This window comes from Bos grunniens, chromosome 12, assembly GCF_055505025.1.
Source record: "Bos grunniens cultivar Pamir isolate PY7600 chromosome 12, Bosgru_T2T1.0, whole genome shotgun sequence".
NCBI lineage: Eukaryota > Metazoa > Chordata > Mammalia > Artiodactyla > Bovidae > Bos > Bos grunniens.
The window spans coordinates 80,864,521-80,888,736 of NC_141176.1; the positions used below are offsets into that span (position 1 = coordinate 80,864,521).

Here is a 24,216-nt window from a genome sequence, read left to right on the forward strand (position 1 = left end):
AAGCCGGGGGTGGGTGCAAGGGCCCCTCCCCAAGCCCAGCGCGCCTCTCGGAGCGCGGACGCGGGCGGGACCGGGCTAGAAGGACCAGGGAGGCGGCCCGGAGCCGGGGAGAGAGAAGAACCGGGCGGAGGATGGCCCCGGGCCGGGAGCCACTGCCCCCGTTTTTTTGCTCCCCACTTCTTGTTACTTATTACAAAGGCCATGCTGCAAACTCGCTCTCTCCCTAAAAGAAAATTTATGCAGAACATCAAGTCATGAAACAGATGAAGATGGAGCTGTATGGATGGTGCTTTGAAAAAAAAAAAAAATAATAGCCTGGAAGCTAGCCCCAAGTCCCCTGAGTTACAGACACAGGCCTCCCCAGCACCTCTGGGAGCCTGTTAAAGCTCGACTCAGGCCCCCGCCCCAGACCTTTGGGATCAGGATTTAAATTTCCAAACATCCCCAGGTGGATTATATACGTTTGAGAAGCACCTGCCTAGAACACGTTGTTGTTGTTCGGTCGCTAAATCAAGTCCGACTCTTTGCAACTCCGTGGACTGCACTAGCCAGGCTTCTGTAGTCTGGGATTACCTGAGGGCACGTGAAAGTTTTTGAGGACAGCCACTTCCCCCTTTCTTATTTAATTGGTTTGGGTGTGGCCCGGGCATGCGTCTTTTCTTTTCCAGCTCCCGGGGAGTCCGTTGTGCCGCAAAGTTTGAGCACCACCCGCACAGGGTTGTAGAATTAATCTGTTGTGGTGTGAGATCTCTGGCTTGACGTTCGGTGTGTTTTAATGTGTGATAGACACTGGATAATCCATGAGACCTGGCGCTCATCGGGCACTTGGTGGATGGAATAAATAAATTAGGCAGTTTTCCTTGCCCTCGGGGAGCTTGGAGTTCAGTAAATGACAGGGATAACTGTCCTCCATGACGTGATAGAAATGCATCATGGGGTCCAGCTTCTGGAACTATGAAAAAATCAGTCCTTATTCCTTAGATACCTGTTAAATACAACAAACCACGGGTACTAACCTTTAGCGCTGAGCTCTGAATTTATCTGAGTTATCTGAGCCTTGATTTATCTGCCTGTTACCTGGAAGTGGGTTTCCCTGGTGGCTCAGAGGGTAAAGAATCTGCCTGCAAGCAGGAGACCTGGGTTCGATCCCTGGGTGGCGAAGATCCCCTGGAGAAGGAAGGGAATGGTAAGCCATCCCAGTATTCTTGCCTGAAGAATTCCGTGGACACAGGAGCCTGGCTGGCTACAGTCTGTGGGGTTGCAAAGAGTCAGATACAAGTGAGCGACTAACACAACACACACTACCTGCAGTCCTAACATCTGCATAATCAACATGTTCTTGAATCATTGAAGGAGAGAACTGGCAGTCCTAACATCTACATAATCAATATGTTCTTCAATCATTGAAGGAGCAGTGTACCTGGAATAAGTCAATGGTAGATGACCTGGGTTGATGGAGATAAGAGAAGAAATGCCATTACATTTATACACACCACCTGATTTCTTTAAATTGCCGATCTACGTGCCCTTTTCCGTGCAGTTGCACACCCTTCTCATCAGAATGCACAAAGGCTGTTAGAGTGGATGTCAGTATGTTTAGTTGCTGTAGTTGCCTCGATTGTTACACTGTGCTGGGCTTGGAGTTCTGATACTTCAGGTGGGCTTGCAGCATCAACAAAGACAACCCGAAGGAATGTAGTTTCAGAACAAACGCATCAGGTTCTTTCTGACAATGACATGAAAGTTACTGAATCTGCAGTGTATTTTGAAAGTGAGAGGCTCATTTGAAACCAGTTACAGTTGGATGAAGTCAAAGTCTTCTTATTCTAGTAACAAGATTACTCAGCACCATGAAGGAAAAATGATTATTTTATTTAAGAGAATGAATGGGTGTGATGATTGCAGCCAGAAGATATTAGTATTCCATTCACCTGGGTTCCATGCCTGAGCTCCAAGAATTTCTGTAGTGTAGTTTTTACTGTTGTCCAGGAATTTCTGCTTTTTTGATTAATTGGACCCTGAAAATGAATTCAAAGCTTTGAGTCCAGAAAGAGAGGCATCTCTTTCCTTTAGAGCCTTATATTTGAACAGTACCTCTTAAAACATGGGCATCATTCTCACCAGAATTTTTCAAATGTGAAAATAAGTCAGAGCTTCTCTTTGGTAATTTTAACACAAAGGATATCTGGTCTTCAAGACAATAGTCTTTCTTCACACACAGACACACACACACACACCAAAATGGGGCTGCACCAGAAGATACTTATTTTGTAAAAGGAAACAAGACCAGCTGCCATCAGCTAGTCACGAAAACATGTTCAGGAACTTTGAATTCCATCCTACTTGTCCATATCCCTTTCTTCTGCATTGAAGTGGCGGCTCTGGTTACTGTCGTCCACGATTCTTGACTCCTCAGATTTGGTCTTTACCTCTAAGGCCGGGCAGTTGGTTCGCTTGCCTTGAAATTGGCTTGCTCCTTGATCCAGAAGATGAAATGCCTGGCTACATGCACACACGCTATAGAGAAGGCTCGGAGAGGGGACAGAGGATCAGAAATGGTGGTGAAGCCAGCTAGAATGGATGCTCAGTATCTGGCACATAGTAGGGGCTCAATTAAAGAGAATCTGGTTCTCTGCGTAGGTGCCTAAGGATGCTCCCAAGGTTCACTGGCCTTGGGGATCTCTGAGGTCTGCTCTAAGCCTGAAGATTTTTCAATATAGGTAAACATATGGCTGCAGTCACATAATATCCTCTAAAACAGAACATCTGTGTACTACAAAGGCACATTATAACGTGATTATTCACCCATACAGTTTTTAAAATACATTCCACACATATCCCTCAGAGCATGAGACATGCAAGATATTTATATGTCCACTCCAGGAGCTGTGTGTTTCCTTGAAAAGACAAGATATTTGCATCTAGTAAAGAAACCCAAGTGAGTGGTAGAAAGAGAGATGCTCTCCGTGTCCAGCTCACTTTAGAGCTCTCAGCTTCTTTAAATTCCTAGTTTATTATAATTTGGATTATATAATTTGGATTGGAAAAAAGAGAACATTAGCCTTTCAGGTGATTATCCTAGGGAGAAATACTTAATATCTCTTTTTCTACTCAGAGACTTCGTTAAATGATCTTTTGTTCAAAATTTTGTTCACGAGCACCAGGCTTTAGAGACATAATCACTCTCCTAGTTAGCATATCAGAAAAGATCAACCCAAGAGTAGGTGTGTTCTTTATCTCCCAAGGACTGAAAAAGTGAAGGGAAGAATGGAATCCAGAAAGTCCAGGCCAAAATGATTTTGAGTTTAACCATCCAGTTAATAAGCTTTCCTGTGGCTCAGACAGTAAAGAATCTGCCTGCAATGTGGGAGACCCAGGTTTGATCCCTGAATTGGGAAGACCCCCCTGGAGAAGGGAATGGCAACCCACTCCAATATTCTTGCCTGGAGAACCCCATGGACAGAGGAGCCTGGTGGGCTACAGTCCGTGGGGTCGCAGAGTCGAACACGACTGAGTGACTGACGCGTTCCCTTTGTTTGATCCAGTTAATGTTAGTGCACTCTATGAGAACAGGCTATGGAGCCTTATGTAGTTAGTATAGGCTACTGTAAGCAAAAAAAAAAAACTTTATTATCTAGCAATGTAAAAATATATTGGAATAAAAAAATAAAAGTGGTATCATGAAAATTACATCATGGCAGACTGACATTGGAGGAAAGAATATGCAAAGCTTTCTTGTTCTGAATCTTGTTGGTTTTTTCAGATGTTCACAGTTCTGCCTGTAGAACAGTGATTTTCTCTGTGATGGCCTCTATCCAGACTGCCTTCCAAAACATCTTTTCCATTGGCCATTCTAAACCTCTTCTCTCCCTACAGTCCTTTCCACGTTATTTCTAGTCCCCCGCCACCAACTCACCATTAGCCCTTTATCTCCTGTCACTTTCATACTTTTAATCCTGAAACATAAAATGATGAAGAACAGCTCTTTATTGGCCAAGGAAAATGTCATTCATTGTTCCTATTTTAAGGGTTAAATACTATCCCATTTTCTTCCAAATGCCATACTTGTAACTCAGAGCTTTAGAATAAAACGTTTTGTATTTGTTACACAAGCCTTGGGGATTTACCTATTGTGCTAAACATAGAAAAGGGGTATTTCTTTTCTTTTTTTTTTTTTTTGCATTGGAGCTATTCCTTTGACTTTATTTTCATAGAATTCCATCATAAAATTTTTAGATTTCTTACAACAGTTATCAAGGAACAGGAAGATTTTCTCATCGTGGTCTAAATCAATCACTATTTATTATTATTTCAGCTGTTTAAATGAAACTATCTGCCCAAAGGATGGTTATAAGTTAAAGATATGATCTTACTTCTTACATTCCAAGCAGTTCATTGCTATTTTTTAGCTGTTTTTGCTATTTTTAGCTATTGTACTGTTCTAGCCACGAGTTCCACCTCTCATTAAGTGGGTTGGTCACTGATTGTAGTTAAAAGTACGAATAGAATTATTAGATAAAATTATTTTGATACCCAAGGACACCCAATACCCTTTAAAGGGTATTTTCTCAGTGTAATCCCGGTAAGTTGTTTGCCATAAATTGAATAGAAATTTCAAATGTGGTGGAAAACAGAATGGAAGATAAGTTAGTCATTAGAAACCATACGGTGGAATGAAATGGAAATTTGAGAAACCTACTCTTCAAATTCAAAACTTGTTAAGTTTGGAAGCTTACTGCATATTGCCAGATCCACACTAGCAGAGTGAAGAGAAAAATTGAGACAATTATCCACATAATTCAGACAAAAAATTAAGATCCAAACCCAAACCGTTTTGCCTAGATAATCTTGTGTTTGAATATTTTTTTGCCTGAATTGTTTGTCTCAGTTTGCCACTTCATTTTGTTAGGCTAGATCGTCATTAAAACTTACGTTTATGAAAGTTAAAGACGTATTTTTTTTTCAACTTGGATCTTATACATAGTGCATTCATTATTTTATATTTGAAAACTAACTTATCAGAAGTTCTTCAATCCTGTGGCCCTTGAAAGTTTTGCATTTTTTTCTGAAGCAATATAAAAATGCTTATGGTGTGTATGCAAGCTGCTGTTTTAATTAACTTTCCTGAATTTCAAACATCTATATTTTACTCTCTTATATGCTTTTAACTAAGGTATAGTAGATGCATTTTTGCTTCAATACTAATTTAAGGTGTAATATTCATTTCTTTAGAGAACATTTTTGTTGTTGTGCATGCCTAGTGTTTTGTACGTTGTATATTGCATTCAGAATATTTTTTTCCTTCTCACCTATCCACAATGCAATGCCGTTCCCATGATGCACCTCTGCTTGCTGTTTACCTGTATGTTAATTCGCTTGAATCCCATTGGCCCACTGCCATCATGTGCTCGCTGCCTGTTATTAAAAGACTCAGTCGACTGCCAAAGCAATGAAGCGACCTCTCGAAGCATCTGTAGACCTGGTACTTTGACCTTTCACCTTTCGCTTTGCATGTAGCTTTTCAGAGAACCATCGAGATTTGTATTACTTGTAAAATATCGGTTGCAAACAATCATTATGTTTAATGAGAAAAATTCAATAAGGTGTTTAGCCATCTCATTTTCATATGTAATATGTGGAATAAATTAATCCTAACAAATTTTAATACCTTTTCCAAAAGAGTGAAGCAAATTTAAATTACTTGGCTCGTAAAAAATGCTCATGATAATCCTAATTAACCTTTAAATTCAAGAAATTGCCATTTTTAGTTAAAGAAAAGAATAGGTATTAATATTCATAACACAAATGCTTCCTCCCCCTCCCCCCCTTAGAATAGTTTAACTCATTTTAAAAGCTGAAGTCATTTTTCGCTGTTGTTGCTTGATAGTTTTTCTTTTCCTTAGTTAAGATGCTACCGTTTTGGGGTTACCGAAGTCATGCTTTCGCTCGCAATAACAAGTTCTCACTCATTCGACATTGCCGCTGTTTAAATTAAGGTGCATGGCAGAGGCATCTCCTTAGCTGTCATTTTTTAAAAGTCTGTTGCGATTGATGATCTCTGTGGACACTGAAGGTGTGTTTACTTTGAGTTATACATGTCTTATCCGATTCTTCACTTCTAGGCCTTCCCTCCTGGTGCTCTTCATCCTTTACCAAAGAGACAAGCACTTGAAAAAAGCAACGGTGCGAGCACCGTGTTTAACCCCAGCGTCTTGCAGTACCAGCAGGCTCTCACCAGTGCACAGCTGCAGCAGCACACCGCGTTCATTCCGACAGGTGCGTGCCCTGACAGCTCCAAGTCCTGTGTCCGTGTGCCCTCCGGTCATGTGCTTTCTTTCTCATTCCTTTAAGCTGTTTGGTGGCATCTAGTTTGCTTTTTCAAAGGTACGATAAATACAGCCTGAAACTTGTCATTGTCCTAGCTATCTAGATAATTTACCTTGCTTGGGAAGATAGCTAAAGACGGTTAGGATTCTAAAGCCAAATATTCTGTAGAGTTAAGTGACCGACTGAACCTATGAGAAGCAAATAGCAGTTAGGGCTTTGGGTTTCTCGTATTTACACAAACTGTGTAAAATTGTTTATGTAAAGAAGACCTCTTATGTGTGACATTTGAAACTTGTCATTAACCCTGAATGACCTAAAAATAGCAATTCCAGTAAATACTAACCTTTTTTTTTTCTATTCCTATTCAGAGCACTAAAAAAACAAAAACAAAAAAACAAAATGAGGCTATTCAAATTAAAGCAATCCTCTACTCATATTTTTACATCCATTCTCTCTCTTTTGCCATCCTTCTCAATTTCCACCAAGTTCACAAATATAGAAACCTCTTATCCTCAATTTCTAAGCCAGTGCCTGATAATAGTAGGTGCTAAGGTGCTTAACTCTGTCGTTCTACTAAGAAATGAATTCTATTAATCATAGAATCTTGAAGGTTAAAGGAGTCTTAGTGATCTCCGCATCCAGTTGATTGTTTTACAGATGAGAAAGCTGAGGCCCCCCAAATGTGAAGTGACTTCCCAAGGTGGCAGGACTAATGAGAAAAAGACCTAGAACCCAGTTACCCTGAGACCAATTTGATTTACATGACATGACACCAGCCGGCCTCCATATGTGGAGGCCAGAGTCCTCTTTTGGAGTCTGATGTAAAACATCAGATAAAAGTGAAGAAGCAAAAATACAATACATGCCAACCCTCCTCCATGTTTTTACCCATTTGCCTGACCACAGACCTATATACACGTACAAACACAAAGATTCACCATAAATGGCTGGGGTTTTGACCTTTTAATCTGAACTAAACGCAGGGATAATATTTGCAAATTAAACTTTGCTAGAGGATCCAAAAAAATTTTTTTTAAAAAAAGAACCAGGAGTGATTTAAGCTTTAGTGAGAAGACTGTCCATTGAATTCTTAGTTTGAAGTCAAAATTTTCATCCTGTAATAGTGACTTAAAGGTCAATATAGATGAATAACAATTTTATCCTAAAGAAGCATTCTGATCCCAATCCACTTGGGCGGACTTTTCAGGTTTCTTACCCATTTTCTTAAATACTGTAGCATATCTGGAATTAACATAGGAGGGAGTTGAATAAATATTTCTATCCTATTCTTCATATAAAATCTATACTTTGAAATGAATTATTATTAAGAATATTTAGATTGTAGTAAAAATATCAACTGTGTGAGTAAAGTGGTTCTTAGCGAACAGTTTTCTTAGTTTAGTTCTCTTAACATAAATAGACTCACAGACCTATAGAGTGAGTCTCTAAATCAGTAATTATCAGGGCTTCACTCTTGTCCGAGTACAGCCTTAATTGGTTGCAGTTGTAGCACAGCAGTAATAGTACTTGTAATCCACTTGATGTCACATGTTTATAAAATAATTACTAGAAGGTAAACTTTTCTTGAGGTTCTGTGTGGTTTCTCCAAGTGTCTTATTTTATAGACCTCATCACTAGATGTTTTAAGGGAGAAAAAAATATGGAAGAATGTACTGAGGGGAAAACAGAAAAAGGCAAGTCTGTTTCTGAAGACTGGGTGGTAATGCCACCACCATTTCCTGGGAATGCCTCTGAAAGCCTGGAGCTAAGCCATGCAAAAGACTGAAGGCCTCTAACCCGTACTTAACTCTTCCTCTTTTTGTCAAATCACTGGAAGAATTCTCATTTAAAAATATTTCACCTGGAAACCACTTAAAGACTGCCAAAGCAAGAACAAATAACATCCCTGTTTTGCCATGACCTGATTAGAGTTGGTAAGACACGTGTAGAGGGCCCAAAGGCTATGCTGGGTGCTGTGGTTGTGCACTTCCGCCCTCTGCTGGACTCTTTAAGAACTGTTCAAATGTGTCCAGCAACCCTCTGTTGAGTGAGCTTTGGGAGCCGAACAGTGGGTCCTAGTCCACTTAATTCTGTGCTTTAGAAGTATTTACATCTGTAACATGATATAAATATAGTGAACAGACATGTGGATCCCATGCTCTGAAATGTATTTCAACTTCTGTGAAGTTTTCACATGTTTCTTTTAAATGATGAAAGAATAATTTTATTAAAAGGATTTTAGCATAAGTCCTGGGCTTCCCAGATGGCTCAGTGGTAAAGAATACGCCTCCCAATGCAAGAGAGGCAGGAAACTCGGGTTCGAGCTCTGGGTCGGGAAGATCCTCTGGAGGAGGAAATGGCAACCCACTCCGATATTCTTGCATGGAAAATTCCATGGACAGAGGAGCCTGGCGGGCTATAGTCCATGGGGTCTCAAAGAGTCAGATGTGACTGAGTGCACTTGCAAACACACACACACACACACACACACAGCATAGTCCATCCCTTAGTTAATTCCATAACAGAAAATTCAGTGTTTATTTTCCTGTAGTTTTTATTTCAGCTTTCTTTCTCATAGGCCACATTTTTAGCCTAATTTAAGATGATAATGATGATAATCAGTCTTTGTTAATCATTGTTGTTTTAAATCCTGCAAATTAAATGATGATGCTCAAAACTTTTTTTGATGATGCTCAAAAAATTTTTTTTAAATTGGTAAATGAAGGGCTCATTACTTTTAAATTAACTGATTTTTCTATAAATACATTAACAATTATTATAAGGATGAAACAAAAAGTGTTTATGTTCTCCTGGAAGTTACACAAAGAAAGGTCATTCGCAATGAAGTTTTTAATATACTGCTAAAATTCTCCCATTGATACAATGCGACTTTGAATTTTAGGAACTCTGCCTCCAGGCTGGAGAGATACTAATATAAAATATTATGCAAAATATGGGATTCTTCCCCAAACCCATGGTAATATAATTATCACCCTGGTTGATGCCCTAGCACATTGGCAGTGAGTGGGATTTTTCCTTTTTTGATAGGAATTATTTTAACCTAGTGGTTATACTTTTCCTTTGCTCTGTTAAGAAAGTGACAAAAACCACACACAAAAATAGCAGCATAATAATTCTTGACATTTCTCTGACAGGTTTATTCTGAGTTCCTGTAAGTGTTCTTATCACATTACTCTTCAGGATAGTTCTGCCAGTGGAAGGCATAATTATTTGCATTTTGCAGATGGGAAAACTGAGGCTGTGCTTATGCTGCAAAGTGGAATATATGATTCATGGACGTGTCCCGATAATCCTACTCAGAGATTGTAGACTTGAAATATTTGTACAGGTGAAGCAGAAGACGTTTGAAAAGTCTTTGTTGATAGAATTAATGCCTTAGTGAAATGCTTCTACCAGTCGGAACAGAGATGACCCACTGACTCTCTCATTGACTTAGTTCATTAAGTTGGAAATAGAGAGTAAGTAGAACAGGGAGGTGCTAGCGCAGACCTTCCCTGATGATCAGAAACCATGCTCTTACATAAGCTTCTCACATATCTTGATGAAAGACTGGTCAGTGTTTAGTGGAAACGCTATGTATATAACCACAGCAGAATGTATTTATCCTGTTTAATTCAGCAAGCTGTTCTTGAACACATGGTCTGTTCTGGGTTCCAAAGGAGTAGGAGTACCCAAAGGAGTTCAGAACAAGGCAAAAGTCAAATCTCATGCAGAGCACCGTAGGGAATTGGAGAGTGAAGAAGAAAGAGACAGTGTATTTGGCCATCAGATCTACAGTAGGTGGTGGTGACAAACGACATGCAGCAAGAAAGACTAACTTTGGAAAGAAAGACTTTGCAAAGGAGGAGAAATGCCCTTAGGACTTGGAGAGGAAAATTCTACCAGTGGGGGAAGAGCATGGATTGGGAAGAGTGTGTTTGAGGAATAACAAATTGTCCGTTGTATCTCTAGTGTGACATACTGGAGAGGCTGTGTTGGTGGGGGGAGGGTGACAGTGGGGTGAAAAGGCAGAGATGGGGCTTAGAAAGAAATCAGGAGAAGAATCTGACATTGAGTAAGATAGCCACACACTGCAAAAATCATGTGTTTCAAATACTCATATCAGGCTTACCTGGTGGCTCAGCTGGTAAAGAATCCACCTGCATTGTGGGAGACCTGGGTTCAATCCCTGGGTTGGGAAGGTCCCCTGGAGAAGGGAACAGCTACCCACTCCAGTATTCTGGCCTGGAGAATTCCATGGACTGTGTAGTCCATGGGGTCGCAAAGAGTTGGACACGACTGAGCGACTTTCACAATGTTTGTATCACTTTTGGCCCCATAGAGATGCTCATCACATTAATTTGGTTGAGTGTTTCAGCCACGTCCTGAACTGAGGCCAAAGGATAGGCACCCCCTAGCCCAGTATGGCTGCAGGAGCCGCTGTTGATGGTTTGCAATCCCGTGACATTTGTGTGTGTTCCAGGAAAGCCCATCCATGTTGGAATGTAAAAGAATAACGTGAAATTTCTAAAGGAGTAACTTTGACTCCAGCCATAGTTGACTTAGTTGACTTTGAAATCATTCACAAACTGGGTACTTTAATGAATTTTAGGAACAAGTTGCTCCCAACACACTCTCACTGGCAGATGAGAACATTCACTCAATTAACTGACTGCCTACTGTGTACCCCATAGATGTAGACAGACATGAACCCTGCCCTCCAGAGTTTACAGCAGAAGAGGAGGGGTGGATTTCAATGAGCAGCCATATAAATGTATAATCAAAATTTTTATGAGTATAATGAATGAGAAAGTAAAGAGTTGAATAAGGTTTAAAATGGAAACTGATTTCAGTGGCATGTGAAGATAGGTAAAAAAACAAGTGAACAGTTTTTGGAAGAGGCAACATATACTTTAAGACTTGAAAATGGGATAAAGATGATTTTTAGGCAGAGGGCTTGGGAGAAGCCCAAAGGCAGGCCAAACGTGATGAATTTGGTTCAGAGAAATGAGAGGCTAATCTGTCTGGAGCTTGGTGCCAGGGGGAAAGGGGTATAAGATGAGCTGGGCAAACAGACAGAGACTAGACCATGGGAACCTTTATCCTAAAAGCAGTGAGAAGGCAGTGAATCATTTGCAGCAGAGAAGTGAACAGACCTCTATGGGGAAGGTTTACTCCACCAGCAGAATGGAGCCTGGACTAAATGGGGATGAGAATGGAGGCAGGAGGCCCAGTTAGGATGTTACTGCATATCCGAGCCCATGTGTCATGGTGAGAAGTGGCAGTGGAGATAGACCAAGAGACAAACAGAAGGTGCATTTTAGAAGCAGAATTGCTGTGTCTGATTGGTGAGTTGGACCAGGGAATTTCACAAGGGAAAGTGATACCCAGAAGAGCTTTCAGTTTAGGCTACAGCTGCTACATGGACGGTGATGTGTCCCATCTAGCGTGTCTGGAGGTGCAGAAATGGGTGTTGTGGGAAATGCCTGGATGTATTAAATTTGAGATGCTTGTGAGGTCTCCCAAGTAAAAAGTCTGGATAAGCAGTTAGATGGAATGACCTAGAGCTCAGGGGAGCAATCTGGGAGGGATACATAAGTTTGGAAACCTTGAGCTTGTAGATTATATTTAAATCCTACATTGAATGATACCGTGGAATGAATGGTATACTAGAAGAAAAGTGTAGAGTAGCTGAAAAGGAATCAGTCTGAGCCCGAAAAACTCTAGTGTATAGAGATATAGAGTGTATGTGTTTGTGTGTGAGTCTCTGTTATCAGAAAATCCAAGAGAAAGAGAAAAGAGTGGTTTATTACAGAGAAGCCAAGTGCTAAATGTTACCATGACTCAGGAAGTTAGATAAAGATGGAAGTGCTCCAACTGACTGCAGAAATGACTTCGCAGTTTGAGTGGAGAGGTGAAAATGAAAGTCAGATTGGAGAGGACTGAAGAACAGATGGGGTCAAGGAAGTGAAAGTGTATGTGTAGGTAACTTTCCAGAAGTTTCATTGTGAAGAAGGTTAGAAAGGTATGGTGTCATGAACAGGATTTGGAGGTGCTTGTATGTGTTTCCAGCTGGATATATTAGCACATGTTTGCTGAAGAATCCAGGAGGAGCCCAGTTAAATAGCCTCTTTTTCTGACTAGTTATTAATATTGGCCTGATCAAAATATGACTGAGGGACTGATCTGATCTGATCTGATCTGATCAAAATACAGATCAAGCCAAAAGTCTCCCTCAGGTGTGATCAGTTCAGCAGAGAGAATAAAGACCTACACATCTCAGAGTCTTTATCTAGTGTCTCAGAAGGCAGTTGTAGAACCCTAAGTGGATATACCTACTTTGATTAAAAACTGCTTCTCTGGCAGCCACATGACACCCAATCTTCAGTTATCTAAATCCTTCCATTACCTTGATTTTCAAGGAGCTGAACCAGAAGTAGATAATTCCTTTTAATACCTTTCTTTTTTTTTTTTTTTGGTATTCCACAACATGCTTTATATTCATGGTCAGTTTTCTGATTCAAGTATATTAATAAGACCATCCACAGATAAGACAGCTATTCCCAGGGAAGGACTGAGATCTAGCCCCCTCCTCGCTCCCTTCTACCCACCGAGACACCTACTTGAGGTTTCCTAGGAGTTTCGCCAAAGGTACCCCTCAGGGGTCACCTAGTAGCAACCATAACAACCCCCCAACCCCAGTCCTGTCCCAGCCCCAGTTCTGCAGTTTTGCAGAGCCTCTGCCTAAGCAGTGCTTAGTTTTACGGGAAGTCACCGCTTCTTTATCATAATGAATCTCATAACAGAAAATAGATCACACATATCCTGGTCAGCCTGTCAGGGGAACCTCTTCCTACATTGAGGGCTTTCAAGCAGCAATCTAAAATTCACCCGACCCGCAACCCTTTGATTTGGAGGGTACAGAATCTTAATTACTGTTTTTATTTTCATATTGTCATCGACACAAAACATTCTACAATCACACAAGCAAACTCTTGATGCAATAAGGTCAGCGTGATCTAGTGAATACCAAACCTGACCTGGATTTTAGGAATAGATTTCTATTTCTAGCCTTACCCTTGACTCCCACGATGCATGACCTTGGAGTAGTTACTATGCCTCAGATTTTTCATCTGTAAAATACCCACTTCCTGCCTTGGAGGAGGAACTGGAGAATGTCTGTTAAGATACTGTGAGGTCTTAGAGAAAGGAGACCGCCGCATGATCACATGTCATTCTTATTTGAGTCATGTTGATGGAGATGAATCCATAGTATGAAAGGCAGCGAAGAATATTGGCTTCAAATAAGTCAGATATATCTGTGTCCGCACTGAAAATGTGAATGACTCTAAAGACTGTGTTAACTAACCCTACTTATTTCTGGTTGTGCTTCAATCTCACTTTGAATGTTAACTCTAAACCGCTAACCTGTTTCTTTCCCTTTATTCACTTTTTTCCACCTACCATTGCATGACACGCAGGGTCAGTTTTGTGCATGACACCCGCTACCAGTATTGGTAGGTTCCAACCTTTTTTATTTGTCTTTTATAGTATGTACAGTACCTTCACTTGACTGAGATTTATTTCAGAGATGGTAGATAATGCTGTAGGAACTGGTAGATCTGAAGGCTTATTTGGCTTTAGAGTTAACGTTGAGGTTTTAAAATGTACTCATGTACTTAAGAAAAAGACCGTTTTAATGTGACTAGAACAACCACTACAAGACATGAGACCACAAGTGCGAGTCTGCTTTTTAATGATCTGTATTTTGTTTCTATTTAGAGTTTATACGGTTTAGTGTAAGGGGGAGAAAAAGCTTACTTTATCAGAGAGGCAGGCTAATTTCATCAATGTTTTAAAGTTTCATGTGGTGTGCCTTTATCTCCTCTTTGCTGTGTGTTAGAGTTATCAGAGTTTCCCAGAAGTACTTATTTTAAAAGATTATACATGGATGTATTTTGAAAACAAATGTCACAACTGCCTTGCTTTACTATACTTTTTGATTTTGTGTTGATTTATTTGTAATGAGTATTTGTACCTTACTATTCCCATAGATGTTAACTTTTAATAATACATACATAAGTTATCCCCACACTTCCCAAAGCCTTGGTACAAAAATCTGTCTTAAGGACATGTGGATGAGTTCCATTTACAGTAAAGAAAAATAAACCCCATTGGTAAAATCTGCCTGTCTATTTCACAGTGTGAAATATATATCTGTTTCACAGTGTGTTAGAAATTACATCAAGGCCATAATTTTTGCTTCACTGTTTATGGACCCAAATAAACCACAACCCCAGTAATTCCAGTTCAAACAGGCAGCCCCAAATTGACCCCCAAATTTCAATTTAACTGCAATTCATTCCAAGAAAATTCTGACTTGCCAAATTAGGCCTACATATTGAGGTTCTGATGTTTTAGAATGATGATTAAAAAATGAATATCATATATTCTTACTTCATTTGGATATTACATTTTGCATTTTTAGAAGCACCCTTTATTATAGGCACCACAGGCACTGAATTGGGAATGATCTATTGCTAGAAGTAAAAATGTTTATAAATACATCAACCAAAGTAATCTGCTTTGGCCTTTCTGGGAATCACTGATTATGTTTTAAAACTTCCTTTAATTGTACTTGTAATAAGCTATTTTCCCTTTTTTATTTCTCTCCCATGCTTCCTTGCTTTGCATTGTGATTGCATGCCATCTGCTGGTTTAACCCATGATGGCTTGCTGCTCTGATATTCACCATGCCAAAATACCACTTCTATTACCATAATGCTACACCCTCCTGTTCATTGCTCCCATGGTTCCCCTCCTGAAAGTACCCATGATGCACAGCGCTACGTCAGCCACTGTCTCTGCAGCAACAACTCCTGCAACAAGTGTCCCCTTCGCAGCAACAGCCACAGCCAATCAGGTTTGCTCCTTTTAAAGCTTTCTTTCACAAATCCCAAACTCTAAATGAGTGCTGATATTTAAAAAAAAAATTCTCGGTGAGAATTTTTTTTTCATGTTTATCCATCAAATTTTATTTTTTTGATTAGTTTATAGCAAGCATTTATGGACAGGTTGCACTTATTTAGAGTTAACATTTACTGCAAATAATGATGTAGCTATGTTTTGTGTTGCACTGTTTGTTTTCGTACCTAATATTGTGTAATTAACCTGACAGGCTTACATTCCTTTTAGTACAGCATTATGTATCCAGTGGTTTGTGAATTGTCACAGGAAAAAAAAAAAAAAAAATGAGAAAAGCATGCCCGGGGGTGCTTCAAAACTGGCTGTATTTGGATTCAGTTCATTCAGACCCTGTTATCCGTTGTAGGGGAAAAGAAACATTCTCCTCTGAGGAAAGCCTCCCTTTTTCCCTTAGTGTCAAATCTGAGGTCTGAATGATTCTGGTTAACATTTCACCTTGGTCTTGTGTGCTCCTCAAACTCACTTGGTTCCCAAGTGAGAGCCAGACGGTACTGGAAGCAGAGTACCGGCCCACCGAGTTCACAAAGGCTGGATATAACCGATAAAGGGGTGTTTAATTCTTTTGGTTTAATGCATGTGCCAATAAGACCATGGATGGACTGTTTCTCAGTGAGGGCCAGTTGGCTGTTTCCTGTCGCCACGGGCTGACTGTAACCCTAACCCCAGCCAACCAACTTGCAAATGTGTGCGCTCAGGGTCCCAGGAGAGGAGTATGAGCGTCGGCTCTCGCTTGCCCGGAAAAAAAAAAAAAAAGTCAACACTTGATTGCGCATGTGCTCCCTTCACAGAAGCGCCATTTTGGTTTTGTTCTTAGTGTAGCGTTTTGTTTTTTTTTGTTTTGTTTTGTTCTTTAACAAAATCGACTGTACTGATAAAAGATGACAAGAATTATAGGAGGAAGGGACGGGGGAAGGTCCCAGGGAATGGAAGAAATTGGGGGAAATGTCTGGGTATAAATGGCAGATTTCAAACTCTATTCTGCAGGCGGGAAGGGCCGATTTACACTTCCTTCCTTGTTTAAGTTAATAAGCGTTGCCAGAGCTGTAGGTCTCATCACTGAAAAAACAGGTGTGAGTGCCCTTGAATGAAGAAACGAAGGCAAAGTCTGTGAGCTCCCCCCGTGTCTTCTGAACGGTGATAGAGCAGAAAGGAACAAAGGCGGGAGGGAACAGAGGCCAGGTGGGCACTCAAGCAATGCCAGCTAGTGACGGCGCCTCAGCTCATCACTCACCACCTCAACAAGCCAGCTTCCCTCTCAGGAGAGCCAACTCGGCCTCCAAACAGATGTAACAAAGAACATCACATCAGTTCTTAGCTGGAGAGTTTTTTTTTTTTTCAAACGATAGGCTAGGAGAAGGGAGAGACAGTGTGCGTCCTTCCATTGTTAGATTCAACGCTCCTCTTTTTACTTGGTCCTTCATAGTAGGGGAACTGGAAATGTTTCTTTTATGTCTAAGTCTAGCCTTCTTGAGCTATGTTTTTGTGATTTTTGACAGAAGTTTTGCTGTAAGGTCCGTTCATAAGAAAACAAGTTTCAAGTGGAATATAGTTTTGGTTACAGTGGAATTTAACATTATATTTTATGGCAAGTTAAGCACTTTTAATACAGAGAGCTCTTTCTTGGGAATAAAAAGGAAGTCAAGATAAATACTTTGGAGTTTTAGGTTATGTCCCTTTATTATGATAAATTCTTGATCCTGTATCATAAATATTTTTGCAACCTAGTGATTTTTTTGGCCCCATTTGGTAGAAAAATACTGAGAGATCACATGCCTATGTGTAAGCTCATGTATTTGTGTAGGGAAGAGGCCTAAGCTATTCATAAACTAAAATATATCACTTTTCAGCACGGTGTGACTGGTAAAGGAACTAATAAGTTAACTTCAGTTAAGTCCAAAAAACTAAAATTACACACCTGACAGTAGCTTCAAGAATCCTAGATTCTGTGCTTTGCAGTTTATCAGATATAATCGTTGCCGGACTTCAGTGATGGCAAAGAGAAATCCTTTAGTGGCTCTTGATGAAATTCTTCTTTCACAAGAACATAACAGAAAAAGAACTAATAGTAAGCATACATTCTCAGATATGATACTCTTAATGTATTTTCAACATGTTTCAAGGAGCGGAGCCACTACAAAAGAATGTGAAAATTCTTTTAGTGCCCAGGAATTCAGAATTCAGAGAGATTTCTAATGACTATGAAATGGCAAGTTTTCATCTTATTAAGATTTCACACATTAAACTTACATTGAATCATATGGATGTGAATTATGTGTTGTTTAAGCAAAATGAATCTTGTTTGCTTGCTTGTGAAAATAAGATGAGAACTGGATGGCCGCTAAGTTCCCTTCCAGCTCTTGAGAGTCAACAAGCCTGTGGTTCCTTAGCTGCCATGCTAGGCCCAAAGCATGAGATGATAGAGGTAACCATTCACTTCTGCAGGGGATCTTCCCTGACCCAGAGATCGAACCTGGGTCTCTGCATTGCAGGCAGATTCTTTACCATCTGAGCCACCGGGAAAGCCCTAAACACACAGAGAAGAAAGGGGTGCTGTTGATTTCAGAGTTCAGTGCATGATAGACATCCCTTCCTTCTCTTCACTGAGCCATCTGTTCTTAACACAAAACATGTGGGCTTCCCTGGTGGCTCAGACAGTAAAGAATCTGCCTGCAATGCAGGAGACCCAGGTTCCATCCTTGGGTTGGGAAGATCCCCTGGAGAAGGAAATGGCAACCCCCTCCAGTATTCTTGCCTGGAGAATCCCATGGACAGAGAACCCTGGTGGGCTGCAGTCCAGGGGGTTGCAAAGACTCAGACACAACTGAGCGATGTAAACATGCGGTAGGGGTTTCACAGTATTTTAATTCATTGGACCAACTGTCAGTTCAAATAGTTCAACTCTCATAGGTATTTGTAATTAGATACAAGTCATTCATAGAAGAAGAAGAGAGACCAGAACACCCCGGCTCCTCCAGCCCAGGCTTCCTTTATGTCACCCCATGGTGAGTCAAGATGAACCAACAGATTTATAAACTCTACCCTCAGGGCTGAATCAAGATGCCAGCAGTGAAAGTTTTAACTGAACTTAGACTTGCAGTTTCGAATTAAATGACAAGAAAACCGAAATACTTTGGGGAAATAGAGAATAATGTTTTGGTTATTTAGCTCTGGGAGTAGATATAAGAACAAAAGTACGATAAGCAAACCTACCAATAGCTATCTTCTGTTTCAGTTAAGTTCTTTGGGCCTTAATATACAAGTTATACAAATAATATTATTTACAAATTATGTAGATGTATAAGATACTATTCTAAATGATTTCTCTCTCATATAATACATTTAATATTATATCATATATTTGATATCATATGAGAAAGAATACATATGTATAGGATACACACAGTCTTACTATAGTGTTAACGATTATTGTTGTCCTCATTTTATAGATGGTGGACCTGAAACCAAGGTTAACTACCTTAGTCAAAGTTAAACATCTAATAAATTGTCTTGCTAGAATATGCTCTTAACCACCTTGCTGTACTGCCTCTCTCTATAATTACAAATGAATGAAAGTCACTTATTCCACAGATAAAACTATCTCTAAAGTGAAACTCAATAACAGCAAGCTCTGTTGCTTTAGGGAAAAATGAAGGAGTTCTGCTAATGCAGCTCGAACTGAGGTAAATTCCAAGCTGGGGAGATGGCCTGAATCTGAGCAGAGCTTCAAGCTAATTATGTAATAGCCAAGTCATGTTTAGAAACTATATACAAGTTGATGTATATTAATTATGATATAGAACTATTTATTAATAGACTATGTAGTATTATACCCAGTGAGTAGACTGAAAATTATGAGTAATTTCTATGCAAGTAAGATGAGAACTAAAATGAGAAGTGGAAAGAAATTAGTCATTAGTCCTAGTGAAGCAGATTCGGGGGCTGCTTTTATGTGAATCACAGCCCTGGACTTTAACCCCAGCCTCTGCCGTTCATCTTGTAAGTAGTATGATGACAAGGGAAATCAGAAATGAAAATGCAGGTACTATATAAGCCATTCAGTTTCAGTCCACTAACAGAAGGTCAGAATGTATAAATCTCTAGATGCCTATATTGACGCCAATTTAATCTCAGAGTGTCCAATAAAAGAGGTGAGGTTCACAGCATAGTAGGTGGATTATCTCATTTTTGTCATATTATAAGACATTTTATTAATAAAATGAGAGTAGAGACTGATATCCCTCCAACTGGAATTATTGTGGTATTCTACTGTGTCATAACAAAAGACCTTGATGCTGCCAAAGACTGAAGGCAAAAGTAGAAGGGAGCGGCAGAGGATGAGATGGTGAGATAGCATCACCGACTCAATGAACGTGAGTTTGAGCAAACTCTGGCAGAGAGTGGAGGACAGAGGAGCCTGGCATGCTGCAGTCCACCGGGTTGCAAAGAGTCAGACACGACTGAGTGGCTGAACAACAACATCATGCTGTTATTGCTTTATTGGTAGTATTTTTCTGCTTCAAAAATACATTCTGTTTCAAAGGAGGAGAAAATAATTTCCAAGTGAATATATTTTAAATCTTAGTTTCTTCATTTATATACGGAGATTATTCAGCTTACCTAATGACATCCTTGAAGGCCCAATTATATTCGGAGTCTTTCCCTGAACCCCTGCAGCTAGAATTTCTTTTCCTACCCTCTGAATTCCACAAGGACTTGATCGGCACGTCCCTTAAAGCGTCATCATTAGACAGACGGAATGACAGCACAGATGTGCAAAGATGGGGAAGTATAAAGCTTAGTTGAGAAAAACTAACAATCCAGTTGGTTAGAGCACTGGTGTCTGGGAGCAGTGACAGCATAGGAGTGTTGTGGAGTGTGCAAGACTTTGACGTGGAGTCTGCAAGACTTTAAACGCCAGGGTTAAGGGCTCGGCCTTTACTTGGCCATTGAAAGTTTTTAAGCAGGAAAGTGAGAGGACGCAACTCTAAGAAGAGCAAGCAGATGGATTCGAGGCAGGAGAGTCTGTGGAGCCCAGGGAGAGCCTTCAGTTGGGACAGTGGCAGCTGGCAAGGGACTGACTTTGTCCTGCTTCTGCCTGTTACATGGAAACCCAGTGACTCAGTAGTAAAGAATCTGCTTGCAATGCAGGAGACTTGCAGGAGATGCGGGTTCGATCCTTGGGTTGGGAAGATCCTCTGGAGAGGGAAATGGCAACCCACTCCGGTATTCTTGCCTGGAGAATCCCATGGACAGGGGAGCCTGGTGGGCTACAGTCCACAGGGTCACAAAGAGTTGGCCAAAGAGAAATGTAAGAACGATCTCATGCTATGGCAAAACCTGGTCAAGTAAATGTCACACAGCAGAAAAAGAGATTGGGGCCAACATGAAAGGTTGCCTGCAGGAAGTTGATCTTCTGTAGGACCTGAATTAAGGGATACCAGTTGGGTGGACTCCCTGGTCAAATGCCTCCAGGGTGCTGGCTCCTAACCTGTGGCTCCCCAACCCTGACCTGAGTGAGCCCTCCCGGGTCTTTATTCAAAAGAAAGTGTCCCTTCAGATCTGGAGTGAATACGTGTTGTCTGTATGTCCACAGTTAGAGCTGTACAGACATGTAGCGAAATGATACATCTAATTCATTCTGGGTCATGGGTCCATGCTAGGAAGACAAATTCTTACATATTGGATATTAGGAATATTTTAATGGAGCACCCCATGCACTGCTTTTAAAGCTGGTGAAATCAAATTATATTTCTGGCAAGATGTTAATAATACTAATCAAATCTCCAAAAAGTGCTGGTTGGCATTTAAAATTAGGACCTTGAGGTCTCGTCACATCTTTTGAATTCTCCTCCAAAGATTAAATCCATTCAGCTGGAAACTGGCCTTAGGAAGAGTTTGTTGAAAATTAGTTAATAACATATTATGCATTCCTACAGCAGAAACTAGTATAATATTGTAAAGCAATTATACTCCAATTAAAAATAATAATAATAAAATAATACATATATTCCTAGCCCTTCATTTGTTAGGATATCTCATATGTCAGAAAATCCCCATTTTGCAAACATGTCTGGTAATGTTTAGTATATATAATCATCAATTTCAATCATATCTTACCAGACAAAATAATTACATGCAACCAGATACATATATTATGCTTTATCAGGCTTGTTACAAAGTACTAAAGAGAGATGAGAAAAGTTTAAGAGCATCAGAGTTTACTTACTTCTCACATATAAATGTGAACACAACTTCAAAGCTATTTGTGTACAGAGTCTTGAATATCTATATACAGAGTTATAGTAAATCACCCTATCCTAACTAAGAAATCTAGAAAGGTCAGGTCACGTTTTACTTAAATCTCTCGTCTCAGAAAGTTTTATAAAACATCTATTATTCAAAGCCATCTGTTAGGACTATATTCAGACAAATGTAGGAGGCATCAAACATTCCCCACTGTTCCCCACTTGACCTATTTGGAGCCTGTGTTTTTTTCACAAGGAAAATCTGGGTTCTGCAAGGCCCCAGTGTGGGTGAAGCAGACCCCCATTAGCTCCCTCCCCTGAACCACAGCAGAGTCACTAGCCTCCCTGTCCGGATGATCCAACTGTGACTCACTCCTTTCTCACAGTTTGCTGGGTCCCAGGAACAGACGACAGAAAGCCCCTGGGCCCCGAGTATGTTGCGCCCCCAAAAGGCCTGGACAGCAACTATCTAGATCCAGCCCTTGGGAATTAATGCTGGGGCCGCGACACCCTTCTCAGCATCACGGTGCCACTAAAGGTGTGTGTCGCAGCTTCTCTAACTTTGTGCTGATGTTCTAACTATGGAGGAGGGCTCAGTTTCAGTAATGGATTGGGATGCCTCAAACGAAGGAGAATTGCCATATCAGATACTTTGCAGAGAGAGGGAGTGACTGCGTGTGTGTGTGTATGTGTGCGCTTGTGTGTGCGTGTGTGCGTGTGTAGACAACAGGGTAGGGGGAGAGAGGAGGAGAGAGAGGGAGACTGATTGCTGTATATCTTTTAAAGTCAAAGAGCAAAACAATAAGAATGGCATTTTTGCGTTCATTTAACGCCACTAGTTAAAGCTGCTTGATCATTAGAGTCTGAATTCTATGCTGCAGTGTGGCTGGTGCACTGGAATCCAGACTTGCTGTGTGTGCGTGCCAAGTTGCCCAGTTGTGACAGACTCATTGCCACCCCATGGACTGTAGCCCATCAGGCTCCTCTGTCCATGGGATTCTCCAGGCAAGAATTCTGGAGTAGGTTGCCATTCCCTTCTCCAGGGGAACTTTCCGACCCAGGGATCGAACCCACGTCTCCTGCATTGGCAGGCAGATTCTTTACACTAACACCACCTGGAAAGCTCTCCAAACTTGCTGCTGCAGCTAAGTCACGTCAGTCGTGTCCGACTTTGTGCCACCCCAGAGATGGCAGCCAGTCTGGTCAAAAAAAAAAAAAAAAATGCTTGAGGTGCAGGGAAGGAGAGGTGGGAGGGCTGCTCCGTATGTCTTAGGAGGAACTGGGTCTATGAGAGCCATATAGAGGCAGATTCTGTGTAAGAAGTCAGAAAATAAGAAGAAGAAGGAAAAAAGACCTTTTATTTTCCTGCCTCAGAAGCAGCCGATTTGCAAAACTACCATGAGATTTAATTAATATATGTATTTGCAGATTCTCCAAGGAAAGGCTAAGTTATATAAGTGTTGTGATCTAGTACATTTTCATTTTTCATGAATAATTTACACCTCATGGTGAGAAACTTGGGCAGGATTCTTTTGTATATAGCACCTAAAGACATCATATCAGTTCCAATTTCGTGCAGCTGAAGAGAAAAATGTCAAGGGTTCTTATGTGGAACTTGGCTGCATGGTGGATCGTCCTGCTTTTATTCTACCTCAAATCCCATCCTCTTTTGCATTTTGATGGAATTGGGTGGGGGGGAATCTTTTCAGATTGAAAAGTCATATTCCCAGTAGTACTTCGGCTTTTGTTGACCATCCTAAAAGTATGCTCATTTTTCTAACTGTAGGTTTTCTCTTTTGAGATAAATATACAGTTCATCCTAGAGGTGTGTTTCCTTCCAGCTGTAGCTGTGCAAGGAAAGAGAGGGGAGGTGCAGTGCAGGAATTTGGATCCATTGCCAAGGGTTGAAAGATGAATGGGGTCTCATCTGTAATACAAGTTGCTATGGACAGAGTCAGTTTTTGATTTATAGGTATTTCTCTTCCCAAGTTCTGCCGCTGCTGCCTGCCTGCCCACACTTCTACCTGCATGTCTGGGGAAGTCGTCAGCCTTGCTGTGTTGGTGGATGGAGAGGAGAGATGCTTTCAGTCTCCCGATACAGAGCCAGCCTGAGTGCCACTACCCTTCCTGGGTATCTCGCCTCCATGAGTCAGGGACAAACTGGCATTAGATGCGGCCTCTTAGACCCTCCTACGTTCCCTCTGGGCACATCGCTGGAGGCAGTGGCTCCCAAGGTCAAACCTGTCTGAGTCTGCTGAACACACTGGAGACACAGTGTGGCACAGTGCTAATGGCACCTAGGAGTTTACTGCCTGATCAGTCAGATGCGAAGCAGTCAGACAGTGTCATAAAGGAGATCATCAAGTCCTCAGATTGAAAACAATAAGCTGCATGGCAGAACTTTACTCCTAAAGTGGGGAGGGGGTCTTGAAGGATGTGTCAGAATTAGATAAGGAGCAGGTGAGCTGTCCCTGCCAGAGTGAAACGTAAGGGGGAGAGCAGGGAGTGGGGGAGGGGCAAGGAGGGCTAGCGTTATAAACGCACCGGCATCATGCTTTGCGTGTGTGCTTATAGTTAGCCCTATCAGATGGGTTCTGTTCTTCCTCTTTAGCATGGGAAGACATCAAGGCTCAGATTTTGCTGTGACTCTATAATCAGA

The 24,216-nt window shown here is 40.9% G+C and overlaps 1 protein-coding gene across 21 annotated transcripts in view; it reads left to right on the plus strand.

The window, feature by feature from the left end:
- The window catches only part of MBNL2 (muscleblind like splicing regulator 2), a 161,740-nt gene that overhangs the window by 118,384 nt on the left and 19,140 nt on the right, over positions 1–24,216 (plus strand). For 4 of the 21 annotated variants that reach the window (XM_086330307.1, XM_086330306.1, XM_086330321.1 and 1 more), the window contains 2 exons: positions 5,429–5,482; positions 6,123–6,276. In XM_086330307.1, the coding sequence (XP_086186433.1) occupies positions 5,429–5,482; positions 6,123–6,276 (208 nt within the window). Of the gene's footprint in view, positions 1–5,428; positions 5,483–6,122; positions 6,277–13,808; positions 13,845–15,155; positions 15,251–24,216 lie in introns of all 21 variants that reach the window. The other 17 variants (XM_086330318.1, XM_086330317.1, XM_086330326.1 and 14 more) reach the window with 5 other exon arrangements.